This window comes from Erigeron canadensis, chromosome 1 (assembly GCF_010389155.1).
Source record: "Erigeron canadensis isolate Cc75 chromosome 1, C_canadensis_v1, whole genome shotgun sequence".
Taxonomy (NCBI): Eukaryota; Viridiplantae; Streptophyta; class Magnoliopsida; order Asterales; family Asteraceae; genus Erigeron; species Erigeron canadensis.
Genome location: NC_057761.1, coordinates 36,670,861 through 36,692,892, shown reverse-complemented (window position 1 = coordinate 36,692,892; position 22,032 = coordinate 36,670,861). Strand labels below are relative to the sequence as shown.

At 38.4% G+C, this 22,032-nt stretch overlaps 1 protein-coding gene across 1 annotated transcript; it reads left to right on the top strand.

Moving 5' to 3' along the window:
* The first annotated feature begins 839 nt into the window (after window positions 1–839).
* Window positions 840–21,802, top strand: LOC122581310 (sacsin). The gene is made up of 13 exons (XM_043753519.1): window positions 840–1,302; window positions 3,570–4,287; window positions 5,629–11,513; window positions 11,609–13,044; window positions 13,629–13,892; window positions 13,976–14,187; window positions 14,314–14,585; window positions 14,653–17,659; window positions 18,010–18,142; window positions 18,446–18,951; window positions 19,776–20,675; window positions 20,787–20,969; window positions 21,302–21,802. The coding sequence occupies exons 1-13, from the start codon at window positions 953–955 to the stop codon at window positions 21,497–21,499; spliced, it is 14,064 nt and encodes a 4,687-aa protein (XP_043609454.1). The 5' UTR covers window positions 840–952; the 3' UTR covers window positions 21,500–21,802.
* Window positions 21,803–22,032: the final 230 nt, after the last annotated feature.

Genomic DNA, 22,032 nt, shown 5'->3' with positions numbered 1-22,032 from the left:
ATACAATGCGGTAGTGTTGCCTTTTATAGAGGAGGAATTAGGTCAATCATAGCCTTCCTTTAATGGTGATAGATGGTGGTTGTCGATGTCTCATTGGCTCCTTGTACTTTTATCCAAGAGCCCTTGTCTTCTTTACCAAAACGGGTATGAGAGAGAAAACCTTTGTTTTGGTCCCAACTTGTATCTTTGCCATATAAGGTATTTTACAGTTGAAAGAACCACCATGTGACTCTTGTTTTCATCTGGTTTGAAATCTTTCCGCATTGACCAACAATTTGGGCAACATCTAACCCGCTGAAGAGTCACTGGACTCGCTACGAGCAAGTTTAGTCAGCGAATCCAAAACTCAACATATAGAGTATCTAAATTTTAATCCATAATACTACAATCGATAAATATATATCATATTGTATTATATTTGTTTTTTAAACCCATTTATTCATAGTAATAAATGATGATATAGATAAACTCAAAGTTTTGTGTTACACCTGACCTCAAACACTAAATTCATAATATTTGTATTTTAAAATTCATTGTCAAATAGGAAATTTGGGTCAATATGTCCAAGTATATGTACACCAGTTTTTGACGATACACCACTAAATAAGTTTTATTGAGTTATACAGTACAATACTTTAAAACACATTTAGAGGTGTATTACAAAATAAAATTGGTGGTGTAAACATCTCTTTTAAATATAGTAAATATAAAGATAATTTTATCCGGGAAATAACCTTTATTAACAATCTAATCTGACTTCGAAATTTTCTTCCTCGTAATTCTTTCCTCATCTCGAAGTAACAAAACCAAAGTCGGTCAATACACACCGATCATTACACATTTACACACAGTCGGTCCAAACCTATATATATAAATTCACCAAAAACCTCCCAAATGTTTCCCCAAATTCATCAATCAAAACCCTAACTAACCACCACCAAAAAAACAAAAAATGTATAACAATAATAATAGAAATGAATCACTAATATTAGAAGATTTCGGCCAAAAAGTCGATCTAACAAGAAGAATCCGTGAGGTTTTATTGAATTATCCTGAAGGTACGACTGTTTTAAAAGAGCTTATCCAGAACGCCGATGACGCCGGTGCCACGAAGGTGTGTTTGTGTTTGGACCGGCGAACGCACGGAACCGATTCGTTGCTGTCGCCGGAGCTAGCTCAGTGGCAAGGACCTGCTTTGTTGGCTTATAATAATGCTGTTTTTACTGAAGATGATTTTGTTAGTATTTCGAGAATTGGTGGTAGTGGGAAACAGAATCAGGCATGGAAAACCGGTCGGTTTGGGTGAGTTTTTTCTGCGATATATACGGTATTTTGTGTATGTATAGGTGTATATTGAGCTTCACATTTAGTTGCTAAAATGAAGTTAGGATTGTGTAGTTAAAGATTAGGGCGAAATTTTGTTTGCTATCGACATTTGCTTTAGTGTTATATATATATGTGTGTGTGCGCGCGCGCTAATGCAAGTATACGTTTAATGAAATGTTGAAATGATGAATCTTTATTTACTGAAAGGGAAAAGGATAAAAGGAATGTAAGCAAAAGTTTGTTTAATCTGAATTTGGATATATTTGTATCAATGTGAAAGAATGTTTTCTAAGCACTAAGTAGGTGCCTTTTGAAGTTAATTGAACAATGTTGTAGACAATGTAAGGTACTAGCTCTCTTAGCTTGGTATGTGAGAAAAGCTTGAGTCTTTGACACATTCAAATATGGTGAAGGTCTCTTGGGGAGCAGATTAGCACCTTCACAATGACTATAGGGTGCTTAAGTAGGTGCCAACAGCACCCTAAAATTCTCATAGTCATTTATAAACTTGAATAAAAAAGCCCTTCTGGGTAGCCCGAAATCACGGGTTAGACTTGGCCATAATGTGCTTGAGTTGTACTTCCAAAGTCATGGCCGCAACTTCCATTCCCAAAATTCGTCCATTTGCTCATTGAGTGGAACATGTATTAACCTTTCATAGTTTAAGTCATTATTCATGGTAACACTTTATAATCAACCCTAGATGCGTGTAAGCATATTTAATCCATATTTGAATCAACCCTAGATGTGTCATGCACATATGCATATTTAATCCTATATGAATATTTGATTACTATGTTGCTTTCTGCTTTTTGATGCATGCATTACGTGCAACCCTTCAGGTTCATATAGTTTCGGTAATGTCGCTGGTAATCTGGTATGTCCGTCACAATGTATAACTCGTACTTGAGCCACATTTTTTGTTCCTATTAGAACAATGTCAATGGCTGATAATGTTGGTCTTTTAGTTATTATATGTGAACATAATTTGAAAAAGGATTGTCGCTTTTAAAATTTGTTTTAATGCAAACAGAGGTTTTTACCAATTACCGAAAGAAATTAGGATCCTTGTTTATTTCCAAAATCTCTATAGAAGGTTATCATTCTTCATTAAATGGAAGTATGCTCTTGACACTCTTGTCGAGATGTGTTGCTTGACAATAGCTAATTTACCATTTGTTCTAATTAAACTAGATCCAAATGATGGAGAAGTATCAGTATGGTCTGGGTAAATATGCTAGCTAGGATGTTAGGCAAGCTAAATACCTTAGGTCAATCAGTTGTTGGTTTCTTGATAAATGTTACTAGTTTCCCGATGAACTTAATCACTGTGATGCTGAAGTTCATACACTAACATGAGGAAACTATCTTGTGTACTATGATCACGACATACATATGGTTAATCTTGTGATACATGCTTATACTACTATTGTAGCTCCTACACTAAGAACCTTATTGCATTGAAAAGCAAGAAACACGGTGTGGTCTCATGATCTAGTTGAAGCAAAATATTAAGTGATGCTTAATCTGTTTGCATGTTAACCGGGACTTGATATGGGATATAGTAATCGGTGGATTCTTCAACCCGATTGGTGGAGCTGTATTGCAATGATAAGACAGTAAATCTTTAAGAATCTAAGTTTTCCTGTGATAGTAGGAAATAGAAACATTAGAAAATAAAGTAGTGTTGGTTTGAAGTGCCCAAACGATGGAGGCCCAAGTTGTCTAAAATTGTCGTTGACTAGAGGGCTATAGATTAAGACTGCTATTTATCATCATATGGTACGTTAGAAACAATTAGAACATCGCATCACTTGCATGTTACGGAAACAATTAGGGATTATTTATATGAGTGATACAAGGTGTTTTAAGAAGTAAATTATCATTTTATCAATTAGATTGATATTTTGGAAGGGTGATTGACTGGGATGCTAATAATAAGTGCTAACTGGGTGTCGTCGTGCGCCACCAATGCCTTTTGGCTAAAAAGTTTAAGCGACACTTTACAGGAAGTTTATATGATTGTGTTGATGCCTAAAGTCTGTGTAGGCTCAGTATTGCTTATGTGAGTTAGCTCTTAGTATTTATTGTATATTCCGATCCTCTTTTTTCTTTCAGTTATTGGGTTCTTGACGTTTGCTCGTTTGCACAATATAGAATAATAAATAAGTATTAGAAAATCATAATTCTGTCAACTAATTTGTAACTATTTAACCATTCCTTTATCATCGTTTTTTTTTCAGTGTTGGCTTCAACTCGGTGTACCATCTGACTGATTTGCCATCTTTCGTCAGTGATAAATATGTAGTCCTATTTGATCCTCAGGGTGATTACCTTCCAAATGTTTCCACATTAAACCCCGGTAAGAGAATCGAGTATGTCACTTCATCAGCCATCTCTAAATACCGAGACCAACTTTCTCCATATCGAGCTTTTGGTTGCGACATGGAATCTTCTTTCTCAGGAACTATATTCCGTTTTCCTTTAAGAAATAAAGAGCAAGCGGAAAATAGTAAGCTTTCAAAGCAAGCCTATTTAGCAGATGATATTTCTCTAATGTTTAATCAGCTTTTTGAGGAAGGAGTTTTCTCACTTCTATTCCTGAAGAGTGTAATATCTATTGAAATGTTTGTATGGGATCCTGAGATGACTGAACCGAAACAAACTTACTCCTGCTCTATCAAGTTAGCAGATAATGATACTGTTTGGCATCGCCAGACACTTTTGAGATTATCAAAGTCTATAAATTCATCAGAAAGTAAAACAGATGGATTTTTATTGGATTTTTTCAGTGAAAGTATAAGTGGAGAAAAGAGGGTGGATACTTTTTATATAGTGCAGACTATGGCATCATCATCCAGTAGAATTGGTTCTTTTGCTGCAAGTATGTCTAAAGATTACGACATTCACCTACTACCATGGGCAGCAGTGGCGGCATGCATCTCAGACAATATGTCCCAGGTAATGTTCACTTTAGCCTATTGTTTAGTCTACTCTTTCTTTCCCACCCTCATGCTGTGGAATTATTTGCATTGGATGTGGCCAATGGGTGGGTTGGTAACATGTTCACGTCATAATGTACTTTATGCCTGAAAATTGTCAGAGACAGGTTGAGTTGACCATAAACACTTTCCGGCCAACTTTTGTATGTTCATTAATGAATTAATGTGAAATCATGACATCCATATCTATATATCTATACTCTCTTATATAGCATAAATGAAGTGTCTTAATTTTTGAAAAAATTAAGAACTTTTTATATATGGTAAGTATTCAAGTCAGTTGTATATGTTTTTTTTTTTGATGTATTTACTTTACTTATTCATTCCTATATTTAAATATTTTACTAATAAATAACAAACAAAATTTTATATATCAGTGTTTTAGACAATCCAAAGTCGGAATCAATATTCGGCAAAGTCGTTCGCCATCACCTCTTGTGGGGTGTCCTACCTGAAATTTACAAATATTTTAAACTTAAAGAAGTCATTCCTGCACATTGTGCGAGTACGATTTCTTGTATATATAAAAAGCAGGTTGACCTTTAATAATATAGTTATTTGAACGTAGCAATTAGGAGCAACACTTGATAGAAGTATCAAAAGTCGAACTTGAAAATGCTATATTTGATAGGTTAGTGTTTATCCTTGCAAAAAGTAGTGTTTATCATGTTGTGCTTAGGTTTGGACGAAAAAAAAAAAACAAGGAATACCGATATCCCACCGATATCGGTAAATATCACCGATGATATTGGAACCGATATTCTGGAGGACTGTTAACCGATATCCCACTGAAATCAACTATGGAATACTTTGCTTAGGAGGTGTGTATGTATTACAAATGGGTAACTTTGGACTTGGTTATATAATTTGATCTTTTTGTTTGGTTTTGTCATTTGATCCTTTTGTTTCTTCAGCTAGTATTGTTCTTTTCACCCATCTGACCTGTAAGGGATTAAACATGACCCAGATCGAGCAATCCTTAAGAAAGTTGGTCGAAATTGTCACCTAGTTACACTGTTGCAATACTCCCCGAGTCAAGCCGAGTACTCTAGAAGTACTCGCTACAAGGTAGGCCGCCGAGTAGACCTGAGTCGGCTGATCACTCCGAGTACTCCCCATCTTGGCCGCTTTGACCCCCCGAGTACTCGCATAAGCCCGAGTACTCCCAACTCCCTAGTCGGCCGACCTAAGAGCGCCTAGTGACTTCTGCAACATTGCCTAGTTAGACTTCTCTTTTGTTCCCACTTGCATCCTAGATTACTACAATCTCACTTGTTTTTAATCTGTTCATCTCTAACAGCCTGATGTCCTTAAAGATGGTCGAGCGTTTTGTTTCCTTCCTTTGCCCGTAAAAACTGGAATGAGTGTGCAAATAAATGGGTACTTTGAAGTTTCGTCAAACCGACGTGGTATTTGGTACGGAGCTGACATGGACAGAAGTGGCAGAATACGGTCTCTCTGGAACAGGCTTCTATTAGAGGACGTTGTTGCTGCTTCTTTTGTGAATTTACTCCTTCAAGTTCAACCTATTCTGGGTCCCACCAATTCATATTATTCCTTGTGGCCTACAGGCTCCTTTGAGGAGCCATGGAACATTTTAGTGGAACAATTTTATAAAAACGTTGGTGATTCCCCCGTATTGCATTCTGATCTTGATGGGGGGAAGTGGGTGTCACCAGTGCAAGCTTTTCTTCATGATTGTGAGTTTTGTAAGAGTGAAGACCTCGGTGAAGCTCTTGTTCATCTGGGATTACCAATTGTTCATTTGCCTATCAAATTGCGTGACATGCTTTTGAAATTTGTGTCTAGTGTTCAGGTGAAAGTAGTAACTCCTGATTCAGTACGAAATTTTTTAAGGAAATCGAAAGTTATTAGAAGTTTAAGTAGATCTTTCAAACTTGTATTGTTGGAGTATTGTCTTGAAGATTTGACCGATGATGATGTTGTTATGCATGCGTATGATTTGCCTTTGCTTCCTTTAGCTAGTGGTGAATTTGGGTCATTCTCTGAAGCTTCAAAAGGGGCATCTTATTTTGTCTGTGATGATTTGGAGTATATGCTCCTACAAAAGATTCCTGATAGGGTAATTGATCAGAATATACCTCAAAACATATCAAGTCGACTTGCGTCAGTTGCTAAAATTCCATCCACCAACATATTTGTTTTTGATGTTAACATCTTCATTCAGTTGTTCCCAAAAATTGTCCCAGCTGAATGGAAGTATAACACCGCGGTTTTCTGGGACCCAGAATCGAATTTGAATCATCCCAGTACCACATGGTTTCATCTATTCTGGAAATATCTTCGTGGTAATTGTGAGCGGTTATCCATTTTTGGTGATTTTCCTATTTTGCCCTCTCTCTCTGGTCATCTCTACAGACCATCCACTCAGATTAAGCTGTTAAATGTGGATACATTGTCTGACAAGATGCAGGGTATTCTTGTTAAAGTGGGATGCAAGATACTCAACATAGCCCATGGCGTTTATCACCCTGATTTGGTCAACTATGTCCTGGTAGCTGACGGTGCGGGAGTCTTGAAGTCAATCTTTGATGTTGTCTCTTCAAGTGATGGTATCAAGGAAATCTTTCTTCAAAACCTGAATGGTTCCGAGAGGGATGATCTTCGTCACTTTTTTCTTGATCCAAAATGGTACTTCGGAAACAATATGTCTGAGTCTGACATAAGGACATGTATGCGACTTCCTATTTTTAGAGTATATGGCCGCGAAGAAAACTTTCAGTACTCCGAGTTAGAAGAGCCAATTTTTTTGCCACCATCTGAATGTCCTAAGTCCTTATTTGGTAATGATTTTCTTTGGAGTTCATCTGGTACTGAAGATGAAATTTTGAATAAATTTTATGGTATCGAGCGTATGGGGAAGGCCAGATTCTATAAAGAATATGTTTTTAATCAGCTTAAAGAAATGCCAGGTGAGTTTCGCGATCACACCATGCTGTCAGTTTTGCTGGAGTTACCACATTTGTCAGCAGAAGACCCAACTTTTAGGGCACAGGTGGCTAATCTGGAATTTGTTCCAACTGCCAGTGGTTTGTTGAAAAGTCCGGCAGTGCTTTATGATCCTCGGAATGAAGAGTTATATGATTTGTTGGAAGATTCCGATAGTTTTCCTACGGGTGCTTTTGAGGATTTTACTGTTTTAGATGTGTTGCAAGGTTTGGGGTTAAGGACATATGTGTCTCCAGAGGCTGTCATACAAAGTGCTCGACAAGTGGAGCGTTTAATACACAATGATCAACAACGGGCACATTTTAGAGGAAAAGTACTTCTTTCATATCTAGAAGTAAATGCATTAAAATGGTTACCCGACTTGCCCAGTAATGAAGGAACAGTGAACAGGATGTTTTCACGGGCCGCCAGTGCATTTAGGTCACGTAATCAAAAATCCGATTTGGAGAAGTTCTGGATTGATTTACGGCTAATTTCGTGGTGCCCAGTTTTAGTTTCTTCTCCATTTCAGTCATTACCATGGCCTGTTGTCTCATCCATGGTGGCTCCTCCAAAACTCGTGAGACTTTACTCAGATATATGGCTGGTTTCTGCAAGCATGCGGATATTGGATGGTGATTGCTCTTCAACAGCCTTATCTCGTTGCCTCGGTTGGTCATCTCCACCAGGTGGAAGTGTTATTGCTGCCCAACTTCTTGAGCTCGGAAAGAACAATGAAAGTGTATCGGATCCTGAGCTTCGTCAGGAATTGGCTTTAGCAATGCCGAGGATATACTCGATACTATTAAACATGCTGAACTCAGAGGAGATGGATATCGTGAAGGCTGTACTTGAGGGTTCTAGATGGATTTGGGTAGGAGATGGATTTGCAACACCAGAAGAAGTTGTAATCAATGGCTCTCTCCATTTAGCCCCTTATCTACGTGTCATACCCGTTGATTTAGCAGTTTTTAGAGATTTATTTCTTGAGCTCGGGATCCGGGAGTTCTTAAAGCCTATGGATTTTGCCAAAATTTTAAGCAGAATGGCTAGAATCAAAGGTTCAAATCCTTTGAATGCACAAGAGCTAAGAGCAGCATTAATAATTTCACAACATCTGGCTGAAGTTCAATTGTATGATGAGCAAATTAAGATCTACTTACCAGACATTTCATGCATCTTATATGATGCCACAGATTTAGTTTATAATGATGCTCCGTGGTTACTTGGTTCAGAAAATAATGCATCTAATGTGGCCTTTAATATGAAAAGGACGGCACATAAATTTGTGCACGGTAACATCTCGAACGATGTTGCAGAAAAGCTTGGTGTTCGTTCACTCCGCCGTATGTTGCTTGCCGAGAGTGCTGATTCAATGAATCTGAGTTTATCGGGAGCTGCAGAAGCGTTTGGTCAACATGAAGCTTTGACCACTAGACTGAAACATATACTTGAAATGTATGCAGATGGACCCGGTACACTTTTTGAGCTCGTGCAAAATGCAGAAGATGCTAAAGCTTCTGAGGTTGCTTTTCTTTTGGATAACACCCATTACGGGACTTCATCTGTTCTCTCTCCGGAAATGGCGGATTGGCAAGGTCCGGCCTTATACTGTTTCAATAACTCTGTTTTCAGTCCTCAAGATTTGTATGCAATTTCTCGAATTGGTCAGGAAAGTAAACTCGAGAAGCCGTTTGCAATCGGAAGATTTGGTTTAGGTTTCAATTGTGTTTACCACTTCACTGATATTCCCACGTTTGTATCTGGGGAGAACATTGTATTGTTTGATCCTCATGCATGCAACTTACCTGGAATATCTCCTTCCCATCCTGGCCTGCGGATCAAATTCGCTGGCAGGAAGATTCTAGAACAGTTTCCTGACCAATTTGCACCATTTCTTCACTTTGGATGTGACATGCAACAATCATTTCCAGGCACGCTCTTCCGATTTCCCCTGAGAAATTCTAATGTTGCTTCAAAGAGTCAGATAAAAAAGGAAGCATACTCACCACAAGATGTAACATCGCTCTTATCATCATTTGCCAAGGTTGTTTCCGAGACATTACTCTTCTTACGTAATGTGAAAACTATTGCCATTTATACGAAAGAAGGGGCTGGTAGTGAGATGCAGCTGATACATCGAGTCAATAAGCAACATATAGGCGAATCTGAAGATGGAGCTGAAACAAAAACATTTCAGCTTATGGTTAATTACATGCATGAACATCGAGATGGATCAGAACAAAATCATTTCCTTAACAAGTTAAGAAAATCTAATGACATGGATCTGCCATGGAAAAGTCAAAAACTTTTGTTGACCGAGAAAAGCTCATCTGAAGAAAAGTCAAATATCTGGTTGACTAGTGAATGCTTTGATGGCCGACATGGTAAACGAAAGTCTGAAGCTAAAGATAACAGATCTCATAAATTCATTCCATGGGCCTGTGTGGCTTCCTGTATAAAAACTGAAGATTCTCGTGAAGTTAAAGAGAATTTTGAGGGGCAGGCATTCTGTTTTTTACCACTTCCAATAACTACGGGTCTTCCGGTGCATGTCAATGCATATTTTGAGTTATCATCTAACCGAAGGGATATATGGTTTGGGAACGACATGGCGGGTGGTGGCAAAAAACGCTCAGAATGGAATGTGTACCTTCTAGAAGAAGTTGCCGCACCAGCTTATGGTCACTTGCTTGAAAAGCTGACGATGGAAATTGAGCACTCTGACTTGTTTTATTCTTTCTGGCCGACGTCTGCGACATCAGGACCATGGACATCAATGGTTCAGAAGCTTTATAACTTTGTTGCTGATACGGGTCTTCGTGTATTATTTACTAAAGCAAGAGGTGGTCAATGGATATCAACCAAACAAGCCATTTTCCCTGATTTTACATTTGAGAAGGCCAACGATCTTGTGGATGCATTATCAGATGCGGGTTTACCAATGACAACGATCCCAAAACCTCATGTGGAAAAATTCATGGAGTTCTGTCCGTCTTTGCATTTTCTCACACCCCAGTTGCTAAGAACTTTGTTGGTTCGCCGGAAACGTGAATTCTGTGATCGGAATGGAATGCTCTTAGCACTTGAGTATTGTCTGCTTGATTTGAAAACTGCTATTCAGACCGATAGCATATACGGGTTGCCCCTGCTGCCTCTTTCCAATGGTTTGTTTACTGGCATCGAGAAACGAGGGCTAAGTGATAGAATATATTTGGTGCGTGGAGATGCATATAATCTTTTGAAAGATTCTGTTGCAAACCAACTTGTGGATTCTGAAGTTTCTGATACTGTTTATGGGAAATTATGTGATATAGCCGACAGTGGTTTTTTTAATGTTTCGTTTTTGAATTGCTGTTTGCTTGAAAAGCTTTTTCTAAGGATACTTCCTGCAGAATGGATGCATGCGAAGCAGGTGACTTGGATTCCGGGTCAACAAGGTCAACCTACTTTGGAATGGATGAGGTTGTTATGGAATTATTTAAATTCAAACTGTGATGATCTATCGATATTTTCTAAGTGGCCGATTTTACCTGTGGGAAATGATCATCTGTTGCAGCTTGTTGAGAATTCATATGTGATCGAAGATGATGGATGGAGTGAGAACATGTCATCACTGTTACTGAAAGTTGGATGTTTATTGTTGAGGCATGACCTTCAACTGGAACATCCACATTTGAACAAGTACGTGCAGTCTCCAACAGCAAGTGGTGTTCTAAATGCAATTATGTCAATTGCTAGTGAACCTAAGAGAGTAGGTGGTCTTTTCATCTACGCGTCAGAGGGCGAGTTGCACGAGCTTAGAAGTTTCATTCTTCAATCCAAGTGGTTCTCTGAGGGATTATTAAATGATTCTCATGTCAATATCATCAAACAAATTCCAATGTTTGAGACCTTCAAGAGTAGAAGGTTGGTATCTTTATCCGAACCTACTAAATGGCTTAAACCCGATGGTATTCTAGAGGTTCTTTTGAATGATGATTTTATTCGTATTGACTCGGAGAAAGAAAGAAAATTATTGAAAAAATATTTAGATATTCGTGAACCTTCTCGAGTACAATTTTATAAAGTTCATGTATTTAGTCGGATGTCAGAACTCGTCTCTCAAGAGGAAATTCTCTCAGTTATTCTTGACGAAATCCGTGTTTTGATCAAGGAAGACAGCTCCTTCAAAAATGAACTCATGATGACCCCCTTTGTCCTCACAAATGGGGGATCTTTACGAGAACCACACAGGTACATTCTTGACTTATTGTCTTTACACACTTTCCAGATTAGTTCTGTTCTACATATTTACATGTACATACATGACATGCCTTCAATATTTATAGGCTATATGATCCCCGTGTACCTGAGCTACATAAGTTTCTGCATGAAGACTTGTTCTTTCCTTCTGGAAGCTTCTCTGAATCACAAACTTTGGAGACACTAGTTACCCTTGGATTAAGGAAAAGTTTAGGAATTCAGGGTTTGCTTGACTCTGCTAGGTCGGTCTCTATGTGGCATGATGAAATGGATCCCAATGCTATTGCAAAAGGGAAGATATTACTTGAGTCTTTAAATGCATTAATACCCAAGCTCTCAGGTGAGGAGGTTGAATTCAACTTTGAAGAGGTTGAGATTGCAGAAAGTGGCATCAGCTTGGCAGATGATGCAGAGAATGAGGGCCATGAAATGCCTAGAGAAGAGTTTTGGTCTGAACTGAAAGCCATCCGTTGGTGTCCTGTTCATGTTGAACCACCTATAAAGGAACTTCCATGGTTGGTATCGGGTCAGGATATTGCAGCTCCGGATACTGTCAGGCCAAAATCACAAATGTGGCTCTGTTCATCGATGATGCACATACTAGACGGTGAATGTAATTCAATGTATTTACAGCGTAAGCTTGGCTGGACAGATCGGTTACATATAAGTATTTTGTCTACTCAACTAGTTGCTCTATCCAACTCCTATGCACAACTCAAGATTCATTCTGATTTGAATCCTGAATTTGAAGTTTCTCTACAGGAGCATATTCCCATTCTTTATTCAAATTTGCAGGAATATGTGGGCGATGATGAATTTGAAATTCTAAAAGCTTCTCTTAATGGTGTTTCCTGGGTTTGGATTGGGGATGATTTTGTAACTGTTGAAGCTCTTGCGTTCGATTCACCTGTAAAATATAGTCCATACTTGTATGTCGTGCCTTCTGAGTTATCGCTTTTCAGAGATTTGCTTCTGGCACTGGGAGTTAGGCAAAGTTTTGATGTTTTTGACTATGCTAATGTTCTTCTACGTTTACAAAACGATGTTAAAGGATTACCACTCTCAGAAGATCAGTTGAGCTTTGTTCTGTGTGTTCTAGAAGCGGTTGCAGATTGTCAATTGGATAGAGGAATATTTGAATCTTCCAATAGTCCGTTACTTGTCCCAGACTATCGAGGAGTTCTAATGGCTGCGCGAGATGTTATGTATAATGATGCACCTTGGATGGATAATTCAGCTCCTATGGGGAAACATGTCATACACTCTACCATCAGTCATGATCTGGCAAATAGGCTAGGGATCCAGTCTCTTAGATCCATCTCTTTGCACAGTGAGGAAATGACAAAAGATTTACCTTGCATGGACTATACTAAAATCTGTGATCTTCTTGAGTTGTATGGGGGCAAAGATTTCTTGTTGTATGATCTAATTGAATTGGCCGACTGCTGTAAAGCCAAAAAGCTTCACGTAATATTTGACAAACGACAACATGCATGCCAGTCATTGCTCCAGCAAAATTTAGGTACTGTTTCAATTTGAATTGATGGAATGGTTACTTTTGTGGCAATTGAAATGAACTTTATGCCATGTACACTTATTTCATATCTAAAGTATGATAAGATACAGCGAAATCTACTTTACCTGCAAATAGAAGTCGCAATATGGGTGGTCATGTAATGGACAGGTTTTTTGAAGGGTTCAAAATTGGCCGGGCTAGTTGAACCCGGGAGATTTGTCTAAGTGTTCAATATATATCATTATATTTTTTTCAAATCTGATTATGGAAGTCATATGTATATATATGGGAAAAGTGAGGGTGGTGCTATCACACCCCTAAGTTGGGTGAAATACCCCTACATCCGAATTTTTTAATGTTTAATGTATAATGAAAAAATACTTGCCCCCCCCCAATAAAAAAATAAAAAAAAAAACAAAACACACACACACACATATGTAGGCATTAGACGTAGGACCCATTGCATGTATGTGGAAAATGCAGGAAGTTAGCTGCATGATTATGTAGCCTAATAGTTTCCCATTATCTATATATATGACAAAATTTTGGAGTTCTGGATTAAGTTTTTTTCCGGTGGCTATCTTTTACAGGAGGCTTTCAAGGGCCTGCGCTTGTTGCTGTTCTGGAAGGAGCCACCTTGAGTACAGAAGAAATATCAAGCCTCCAATTTCTTCCTCCATGGGGTTTGAGGGGTGATATGCTAAATTATGGCCTAGGGTTAATGAGCTGTTATTCTGTTACTGATCTCCCTTCGGTTGTATCTGGTGGCTTTTTATACATGTTTGATCCTCGTGGTATGGCTTTTGCTTCACCTTCAAGTCATTCTCCTGCTGCAAAGATGTTCACTTTGAAAGGTATTTATATATTTTGTTATGGTTTAGCCAATTCTATTATGTATTTGCTAATTAGGTTACCTAATTTTCTTCCTTAAATGCAGGCACCAATTTGACAGAACGATTTCATGATCAGTTTACTCCAATGTTTGTCGGTCAAAAAGTTCCATGGTCAACTGATTCTACAGTTATACGCATGCCAATTTCATCAAACCTCGTTTCAGATGAGTCTGAGTGGACAGAAATAACACAGATATTTGAAAGTTTCATCAAGCATGCGTCTAGAACACTTGTATTTTTGAAGACAGTTTCAGAGGTAATCAGAACCCTGTTTTTCTAATGATATTAAGTTATTGGTTATAGAATTCGAGAAGCTTATGTCGGTGACGCTAATAGCTATTGTACTTAATTACTAGTGTCTTTTTTGCAACTCTCTTTATAGGTTTCATTATCTACTTGGGAGAAAAAAGATTCAAAGCCTTCCCAAGATTTCTTAATCTATGCGGATTTGTCTCATGCAACATTAAGGAATCCGTTTTCCGAAAAGAAATGGAAAAAGTTTCAGCTATCCAATATATTTGGTACATCTAGTTCTGCGGTCAAGTTGCATGTTGTAGATATAAATTTGCACCAAATGGGAACTATGGTTGTGGACCGATGGCTTGTCGTACTTAGCTTAGGTTCTGGTCAAACAAGAAACATGGCTCTCGATAGGTATTAACTTTTAATAATTAAAATACGTGCACCTTCTCCTATTGTTATATTTTATTTTTCATTGCAGGCGATATCTAGCTTATAACCTTACGCCTGTTGCTGGTGTGGCTGTACACATTTTAAGAAATGGACATCTTGCTGACGCACACTCAATGAGCTCCATCATGTCTCCTCTTCCCCTATCTAACTGTATTAATACACCTGTTGCTATTCTTGGCTGTTTTCTTGTGCGTCACAATCGAGGTCGTTACATTTTTATGTATCAAGATAGCGAATCTTTATTTAGGGCACAGCCTGATGCAGGAAATCAGTTGATTGAAGCATGGAATCGAGAACTCATGACTTGTGTGCGGGATGCGTATGTAAGATTAGTGTTAGAAATGTTCAGAATAAAAAGAGATCCATCAACTTCAACACTAGAGTCCCGAGTAACCCATGCCATCAATATGGCACTGAACGCACGTGGGAGTCACATATATTCCTTCTGGCCCTCATCCAGCGGGAAACCAATACTCAGTGATACCGAAGATGCATATGATTTGGTTTTGGAAAATAACCTTAAAGCTGACTGGAACTGCTTTGTTGACCAAGTCATTAAGCCATTCTATTCTCGCCTAGTTGACCTTCCTGTTTGGCAGCTGTATTCTGGAAATCTAGTAAAAGCTGAAGAGGGTATGTTTCTTTCCCAACCTGGAAGTACGATTGGTGGCAATGTGTTACCTGCCACAGTTTGTTCTTTTGTAAAGGAGCATTATCCAGTATTTTCAGTTCCTTGGGAATTGGTGTCTGAAATTCAGGCCATCGGGTTCAATGTACGAGAGATTAAACCGAAAATGGTCCGTGACCTTCTGAGAATCTCTCCAACGACGATGATTGTTCCATCAATTGATACTTACATGGATGTTCTTGAGTATTGCTTGTCGGATATACAGCTTATAGAACCATCTAATGCTGATGGGCTGAGTACATCTGGGGAAGGTAATGATCCAGACTATAATTTTGTACCCAACCCTGGGCCGAGTAGGCTTTCCAGCTCATCAACTCTGTCTTCAACTAGCCAAGGAGACCCAATAGAAATGGTAGCTAGTATAGGTAAGGCTTTGTTCGATTTTGGAAGAGGAGTTGTTGAAGACATGGGCCGAGGAGGTTCTTCATCCGAAAGATACAGCATGTCAGGTGCGGGACTCAATGGTCGAACCAGAACTATGGACCACAAGTTTTTAATAGTAGCCAATGAGCTTAGAGGCTTACCATGTCCAACCGCAACCAGTCATCTTATCAAATTGGGATCCACCGAACTGTGGGTCGGAAGTAAGCAGCAACAATCACTTATGACTCCTTTGGCTGCAAAGTTTGTGCATCCAAATATTTTAGAGAGACCAATTTTGGCCCAGATCTTCACCAATGATAATTTGTTGTCGCTACTGAAACTACATATTTTTTCTCCCCGTTTGCTTGCCGATCATATGAGTTCGCTTTTTCATCCAGATTGGGTGAACCATGTCATAGATTCGAGCCCAGCTCCGTGGTTCTCGTGGGAAAATAATTCAAGTTTAGGTCGTGAAGGTGTGCCATCCCCAGAGTGGACAAAACTCTTTTGGAAAAGTTTCAGTGGGAGCCAAGAATTAGCACTCTTCTCTGATTGGCCGATAGTTCCCGCTTTACTCGGTAGACCTGTTTTATGCCGTGTAAAGCATTGTGATCTCATATTCATTCCGCCTAGACTAATGGATGTGGACTTGGAAAATGCTGTTACCGAGTGGGGTCTTGAAGCTGATGACATGTTCATGGATTCTTTAACTGAAGAGGTTCAGCCTTACAAATTGGCTTTTGAAGTTACTAATAAAAAGCACCCTTGGTTGTACTCGATGCTTAATCAATGCAACATACCGGTGCTTGATGTTGCTTTCATAGATTGTGCCCCTCCACTTAATTGTTTTCCTGCTGTTGGCCAATCATTGGGTCAGGCCATAGCATCCAAACTCTCTGCCGCGAAAAGTTCTGGTTATTTACCAGAATTGACCTCTTTTATAGCTTCAGACTGTGAAGAACTATTTTCCCTTTTTGCGTCTGATTTTTCATCCAATGGCTCTGATTATACACGAGAAGCTCTTGAAGTGTTGCGTGATCTACCGATTTACAAAACAGTTACTGGAACATACAGAAAGTTGAATATCCGAGATACATACATGATCGCTCCAAATGCTTCCCTTGAACCGTACAACGAGCAATGCCTCTTTTATGGGTCAGATTTCTCTAAGAGTGAACTTGTCAGAGCCCTTGGGGTCACCGAATTGCAAGATAAACAAATATTGGTTCAGTTTGCATTGCCCCGGTTTGATGAGAAGCCTCAGCCAGAACAGGAACGCATACTGAAATATATCTTCATGAATCGGCAAGATCTCCTACAAGATTCTTTAGTAATTGAAGCATTAAAAGAGACCAAGTTCGTAAAAAGTGCCAATGAAGAATCAGGAAGCTTCTATAAACCAAAAGACTTGTTTGACCCTGGTGATCCATTATTGACATCCATATTTTCGGGTGAGGCTCATAAGTTCCCTGGAGATCGGTTTGTTTCAGATGGATGGCTTAATATACTTAGGAAAACGGGACTTCAGAATACAGGTGATGCAGATGTTGTTCTAGAATGTGCCAGAAGAGTAGAGTTTCTTGGAGCCGAAAGTATGAATCCTTCAGGGGTTGTTGATGATTTTGAGGAAGATTTTTCAGACACAAGAAGTGAAGTTTCTTTATATATATGGTCTTTAGCTGAAACTCTCATTGGTGCAATATTTGCAAATTTTGCTGTACTTTATGGGAGTGGTTTCTGTAATATGCTTGGCAAGATTGCATGTGTTCCTGCAGAGAAAGGGTTTCCGTCTGTAAGTGGGAAGAAAGGTGGTAAAAGAGTGCTTTGTTCATATAGTGAAGCTATTTTGTTGAAGGACTGGCCACTTGCATGGTGTGCTGCTCCCATCATTTCCAAACAAAGTATCGTTCCTCCAGAGTACTCTTGGGGTGGTCTTCAACTCAGGAGCCCCCCTCCTTTTACTACAGTTTTAAAACACCTGCAGGTTATCAACTGTGATCTCTTTTTCCATATTAGAGGTGTCGACATGGGTGGTTGGGTAATATGTCAAAATGGGCTTGGAAGGAATATTTGAAAAAAGTATTAATGATAAATGTATAATATCTGATTGCCCAGTTGTATGTGTTTAAATAACAATTCAATTATTGGATGATTTAATAATGTGAACGTTAAATACACATATGGCTACTTTCGGGACACTGTTTCATTGCTAGTTATATACATTATGCTGTTTTACCTATTTGGCCCTCTAACCTGTCTTCATTCATTTTTAAGTAAATGGATACTTCTGGGATGTACTTGATAAGATATTAATGAAGGTAATAATGATTGCAGGCAATTGGACGAAACTTCGGTGAAGACACTCTGGCCCATTGGCCTAATGAGTCGGGCATAATATCTGTTGAGGAAGCTTCTTTTGAGATATTTAAGTATCTGGACAAACTTTGGGGTACATTATCTTCAACAGGTAATTTTCAATTTATTTTTTCTTCTCCATTGATTTTGATTATTGTAATTAGTTGGATATGTAAGTGATTATAACTATCTAAAAGTAATTTGTCTTATTTTACTTTTGGGGTAAATCTTTAAATAACTTTTGCATACACCGTACTATGTTACAAGTGAAAAAACTTTCGTCAGAACAACATTATAATCTTTCATCTATTAAGCTAATGCTGTTCTCGCAGAGTAATAGTATAAACAATAATGAATCCAAGAATGATATATTGTATAATTCAAGTGAGGAATTTTTTTTTTTCCTTTTGTCTAGATGTTTCTGAATTGCAGCGAGTGGCTTTTATCCCTGCTGCTAATGGAACCCGCTTAGTGACTTCTGGTTCACTTTTTGCCCGCCTGACAATAAACCTTTCCCCATTTGTATTTGAACTTCCTTCACGGTACTTGCCGTTCGTCAAGATTCTCAAAGAACTGGGTCTCCAGGATGTGCTAACTATTTCTTGCGCAATGGATCTTCTTTCAAATTTACAAAGTTCTTGTGGGTATCAACGTCTTAATCCAAATGAGCTCCGTGCAGTGATGGAACTTCTACATTTCCTCTATGATGAAGACATAGATTCTAGCTGGGAATCAGAGTTGATTGTGCCTGATGATGGTTGTAGACTAGTTCATGCAAATTCCTGTGTTTATATCGATCCTTATGGGTCTCGGTATGTGAGATATGTTGATTCTTCCAGACTGAGGTTTGTTCACCCTGATGTTTCTGAGAGATTGTGTTTGGCCTTTCACATAAGAAAGCTTTCTGATGTTGTTGTGGAGGTACTAGACCTAGATCCTTACCTTATTTGTTTTTAGTTATTTATATATCTTACACCTTTAGTCAAATAAGGGGATGTTTGCACATGCGTTGTAGCTTGATTATTGTGATTTTGAATTCGCAATAATCAAGTTTATAGACCTAAAAACATGTCTAAAACATTCAATGGATGACACATGGATGACACTTATTCTCTTTCTTAATCTTCACCTTTAAACATGCCATATGTCAACATTAGATTTTTAGACACATGTTTAGGCTTATTATTTAGGCATATCAAACATTTTCCTTGGAATAAATGGTGGCTATCTAGATTAGGGTGAAGAATCAGATTCATAAATGGTGCAACAAAAGTGATAATTTAAGGAACTAAGTTATTTAACCCATCAGAAAGACTTCTGACCAACAATTCATTGTTATAATGTTATATACACTCATAAGAAAAGAGATATTTTTGTATCATGATGTTTTTGGACAAATCATTTGTTAAATTTCAATGTTCATATTTTGTAGCTGTCATATTTTGTAACTTCCATGTTCATATGCAAGGTTGTTTGGTCATATTATGTTATGGAATCTTGAATATTCATTATTTTATATGCAAGGTTGTTTGGTCATATGCAAGGCTGTTTGGTCATATTAATCGATTCCCAATGAATAGTCAGTTTCAAAATGCTTTTTGTCTTCCAGTGTATATTAATAAGAGAGGCAAACATGACATGCTATTGCCTGATATAATTCGTTCTTCTAACTTATTAAGTATTATCTGTTCCGTGCACATGTTTTTTTTCTGCATTATGGCCTCATAGCATTAATTGTTCTCCAGGAGCTTGATACGGAAAAACATCCGCGTACTCTTGAAGAGATTGGGTCAGTTTCATTGGCAACCGTTAAGCGGAAGTTATTGAGTAATTCATTTCAGCTAGCTGTATCAAGTATGCTCAACACACTACCTATCACTAATCAATCTAAAAGTCCAGATTTCTCGACATTACAGGAATCACTCGAGTCCATTGCTCAAAAATTGCAATTCGTTGAGTCCTTGTACACCCGGTTTTGGCTCCTCCCAAAATCTGTGGACATAACCCGTGCATCTAAACATTCCACCATTCCAGAATGGGGAACTGGATCCAGTCATCGAACCCTCTACTATGTTGAACGGTCAAAAACCTGTATATTAGTTGCAGAACCACCAAGTTACGTATCTGTTCTCGATCTTGTTTCAATTGTTGTGAGCTATGTTTTGGGTTCCCAGGTCCCACTCCCACTTAGTTCATTAATTCTTTGCCCAGACGAGTCTGAAACCGCACTTATAAATATCCTTCAAATCTCCTCCGATGAAAGATTGACAGATAGCATGGGTAGTGGAAATGGTTTTCTTGGAAAGGATATTCTTCCGCAAGATGCAATGCAAGTGCAACTTCACCCGTTAAGACCATTTTATAAAGGGGAGATAGTTGCATGGAGAAATCAAAATGGAGAGAAGCTGAAGTATGGTAGAATTCCCGGGGATGTTAGACCATCAGCAGGACAAGCACTTTATAGATTCAATCTTGAAACGTATCCCGGGAAGACTGAAACTATCCTTTCTTCGCACGTATTTTCGTTTAGAAGTTTATCGATTGGGAATGAGTCTTCATCACATGTGAACTCAGAAGATGGTGACAGTGTAGTTGAGCGTGTTGACAAACCAGAGAGGTCGAGAGTAGTGGATTCGAGAAATCAGGTTATTTGCCCTAACTAAAAGTAGATTCTTAAATATTGAATGTCGTAATAGTTTATGGGGAATGGTTGAATTATATGAAGTCTATTAATTTGTATAATGTTTCGTTGACAGAAACAACCAATTAAGGAACTTCAGCATGGTCGTGTATCATCTGAGGAATTGGTTCAAGCAGTTCAAGAGATGTTGTCAGCTGCCGGAATCAGAATGGACACGGACAAGCAAGCGCTCCTCCAGTCAACATTATCCCTGCAAGAGCGATTGAAAGAATCTCAGGCAGCGCTTCTGCTCGAGCAGGTTCACATCTTCACTAATTAAAGATATATAAAGTGGATCTGTGTCAGCACTGGCCGACTCAGGCAAAACCACAAACATGCTTGTTTTATCTTCTTTTTTTAAAATAAAATCTTGTTATAAATTGTCAATATGCTAAATTGATAACTCAATAATCTAGTTTTATTGAAAAGAAGTGCCTAGCCGTTCTTTATGGATTTAAATACAACAGATGGCTAAAAACACTTCAAATCGACCCAGTTGTAGTTAAATGAGTAGAATGGCCCACCTCTAATAAAGACGAAAAAAGTTGGTTTAGAAACACCTATTCATTGATATTTTCTTGCATATTTCAGGAAAAGTCAGAAATGGCAACAAAAGAAGCTGACACGGCTAAAGCCGCATGGTTATGCCGAATCTGTTTGACTAATGAAGTAGATATTACTTTAATTCCCTGTGGTCATGTATTATGTCGTCGATGCTCGGATGCTGTTTCCCGGTGTCCATTTTGTCGCCTCCAAGTGTCGAGGACAATTAAAATATATCGGCCCTGATGACTTCCAAGTGTAAAGGATGGTCAGAGACAAAGATAGAGTTTAGATTTCTTTAGGGGAGAGTTTTTTTCCAGACAGCTTCCATGGACATGGTGAATTTGATTGTAGTCACAAGTACATATATCAATTAGTTTTAGTTGATACCACGAATCCACGATGTACATATTTATTACGCTGTTGTGCATAGCGCATAGTTGTAATTATAAAATATACAAAAACATGTAAATAAAGGATTTTGTATAGCATGCATGGAAGTATGGAACAAGGTAACATCAATCTTATCAAAGGAAAATATTACTTGTATATTGGTGGTCAGACATCATTCATAGAGGTGAACAAGAACCGGTTTCCACCCGAAACCGAACCCGAACCGTTTTTTGTCAACGGAACCAAAACCAGTTTTGACCCAACCCGGCCCGACTTGAAACCGGTTTTGGGTCAAACTTTGACCGGTTATTGGCCGGGTTTGACTCGGTTTTTTTGGCTAAAAACCGAACTGAACCCGACCCGATATCATCTCGGTCTCTAACCGA

What these genes read in the sequence shown, in the direction of transcription:
- LOC122581310 (XM_043753519.1), top strand. Translation starts at nt 953, where the DNA reads ATGTATAACAATAATAATAGAAATGAATCACTAATATTAGAAGATTTC. An exon ending in TTTTGAAGACAGTTTCAGAG is followed by an intron (nt 14,188 to 14,313) that starts GTAATCAGAACC and finishes CTCTCTTTATAG; the next exon opens with GTTTCATTATCTACTTGGGA. An exon ending in GGGTACATTATCTTCAACAG is followed by an intron (nt 18,143 to 18,445) that starts GTAATTTTCAAT and finishes CCTTTTGTCTAG; the next exon opens with ATGTTTCTGAATTGCAGCGA.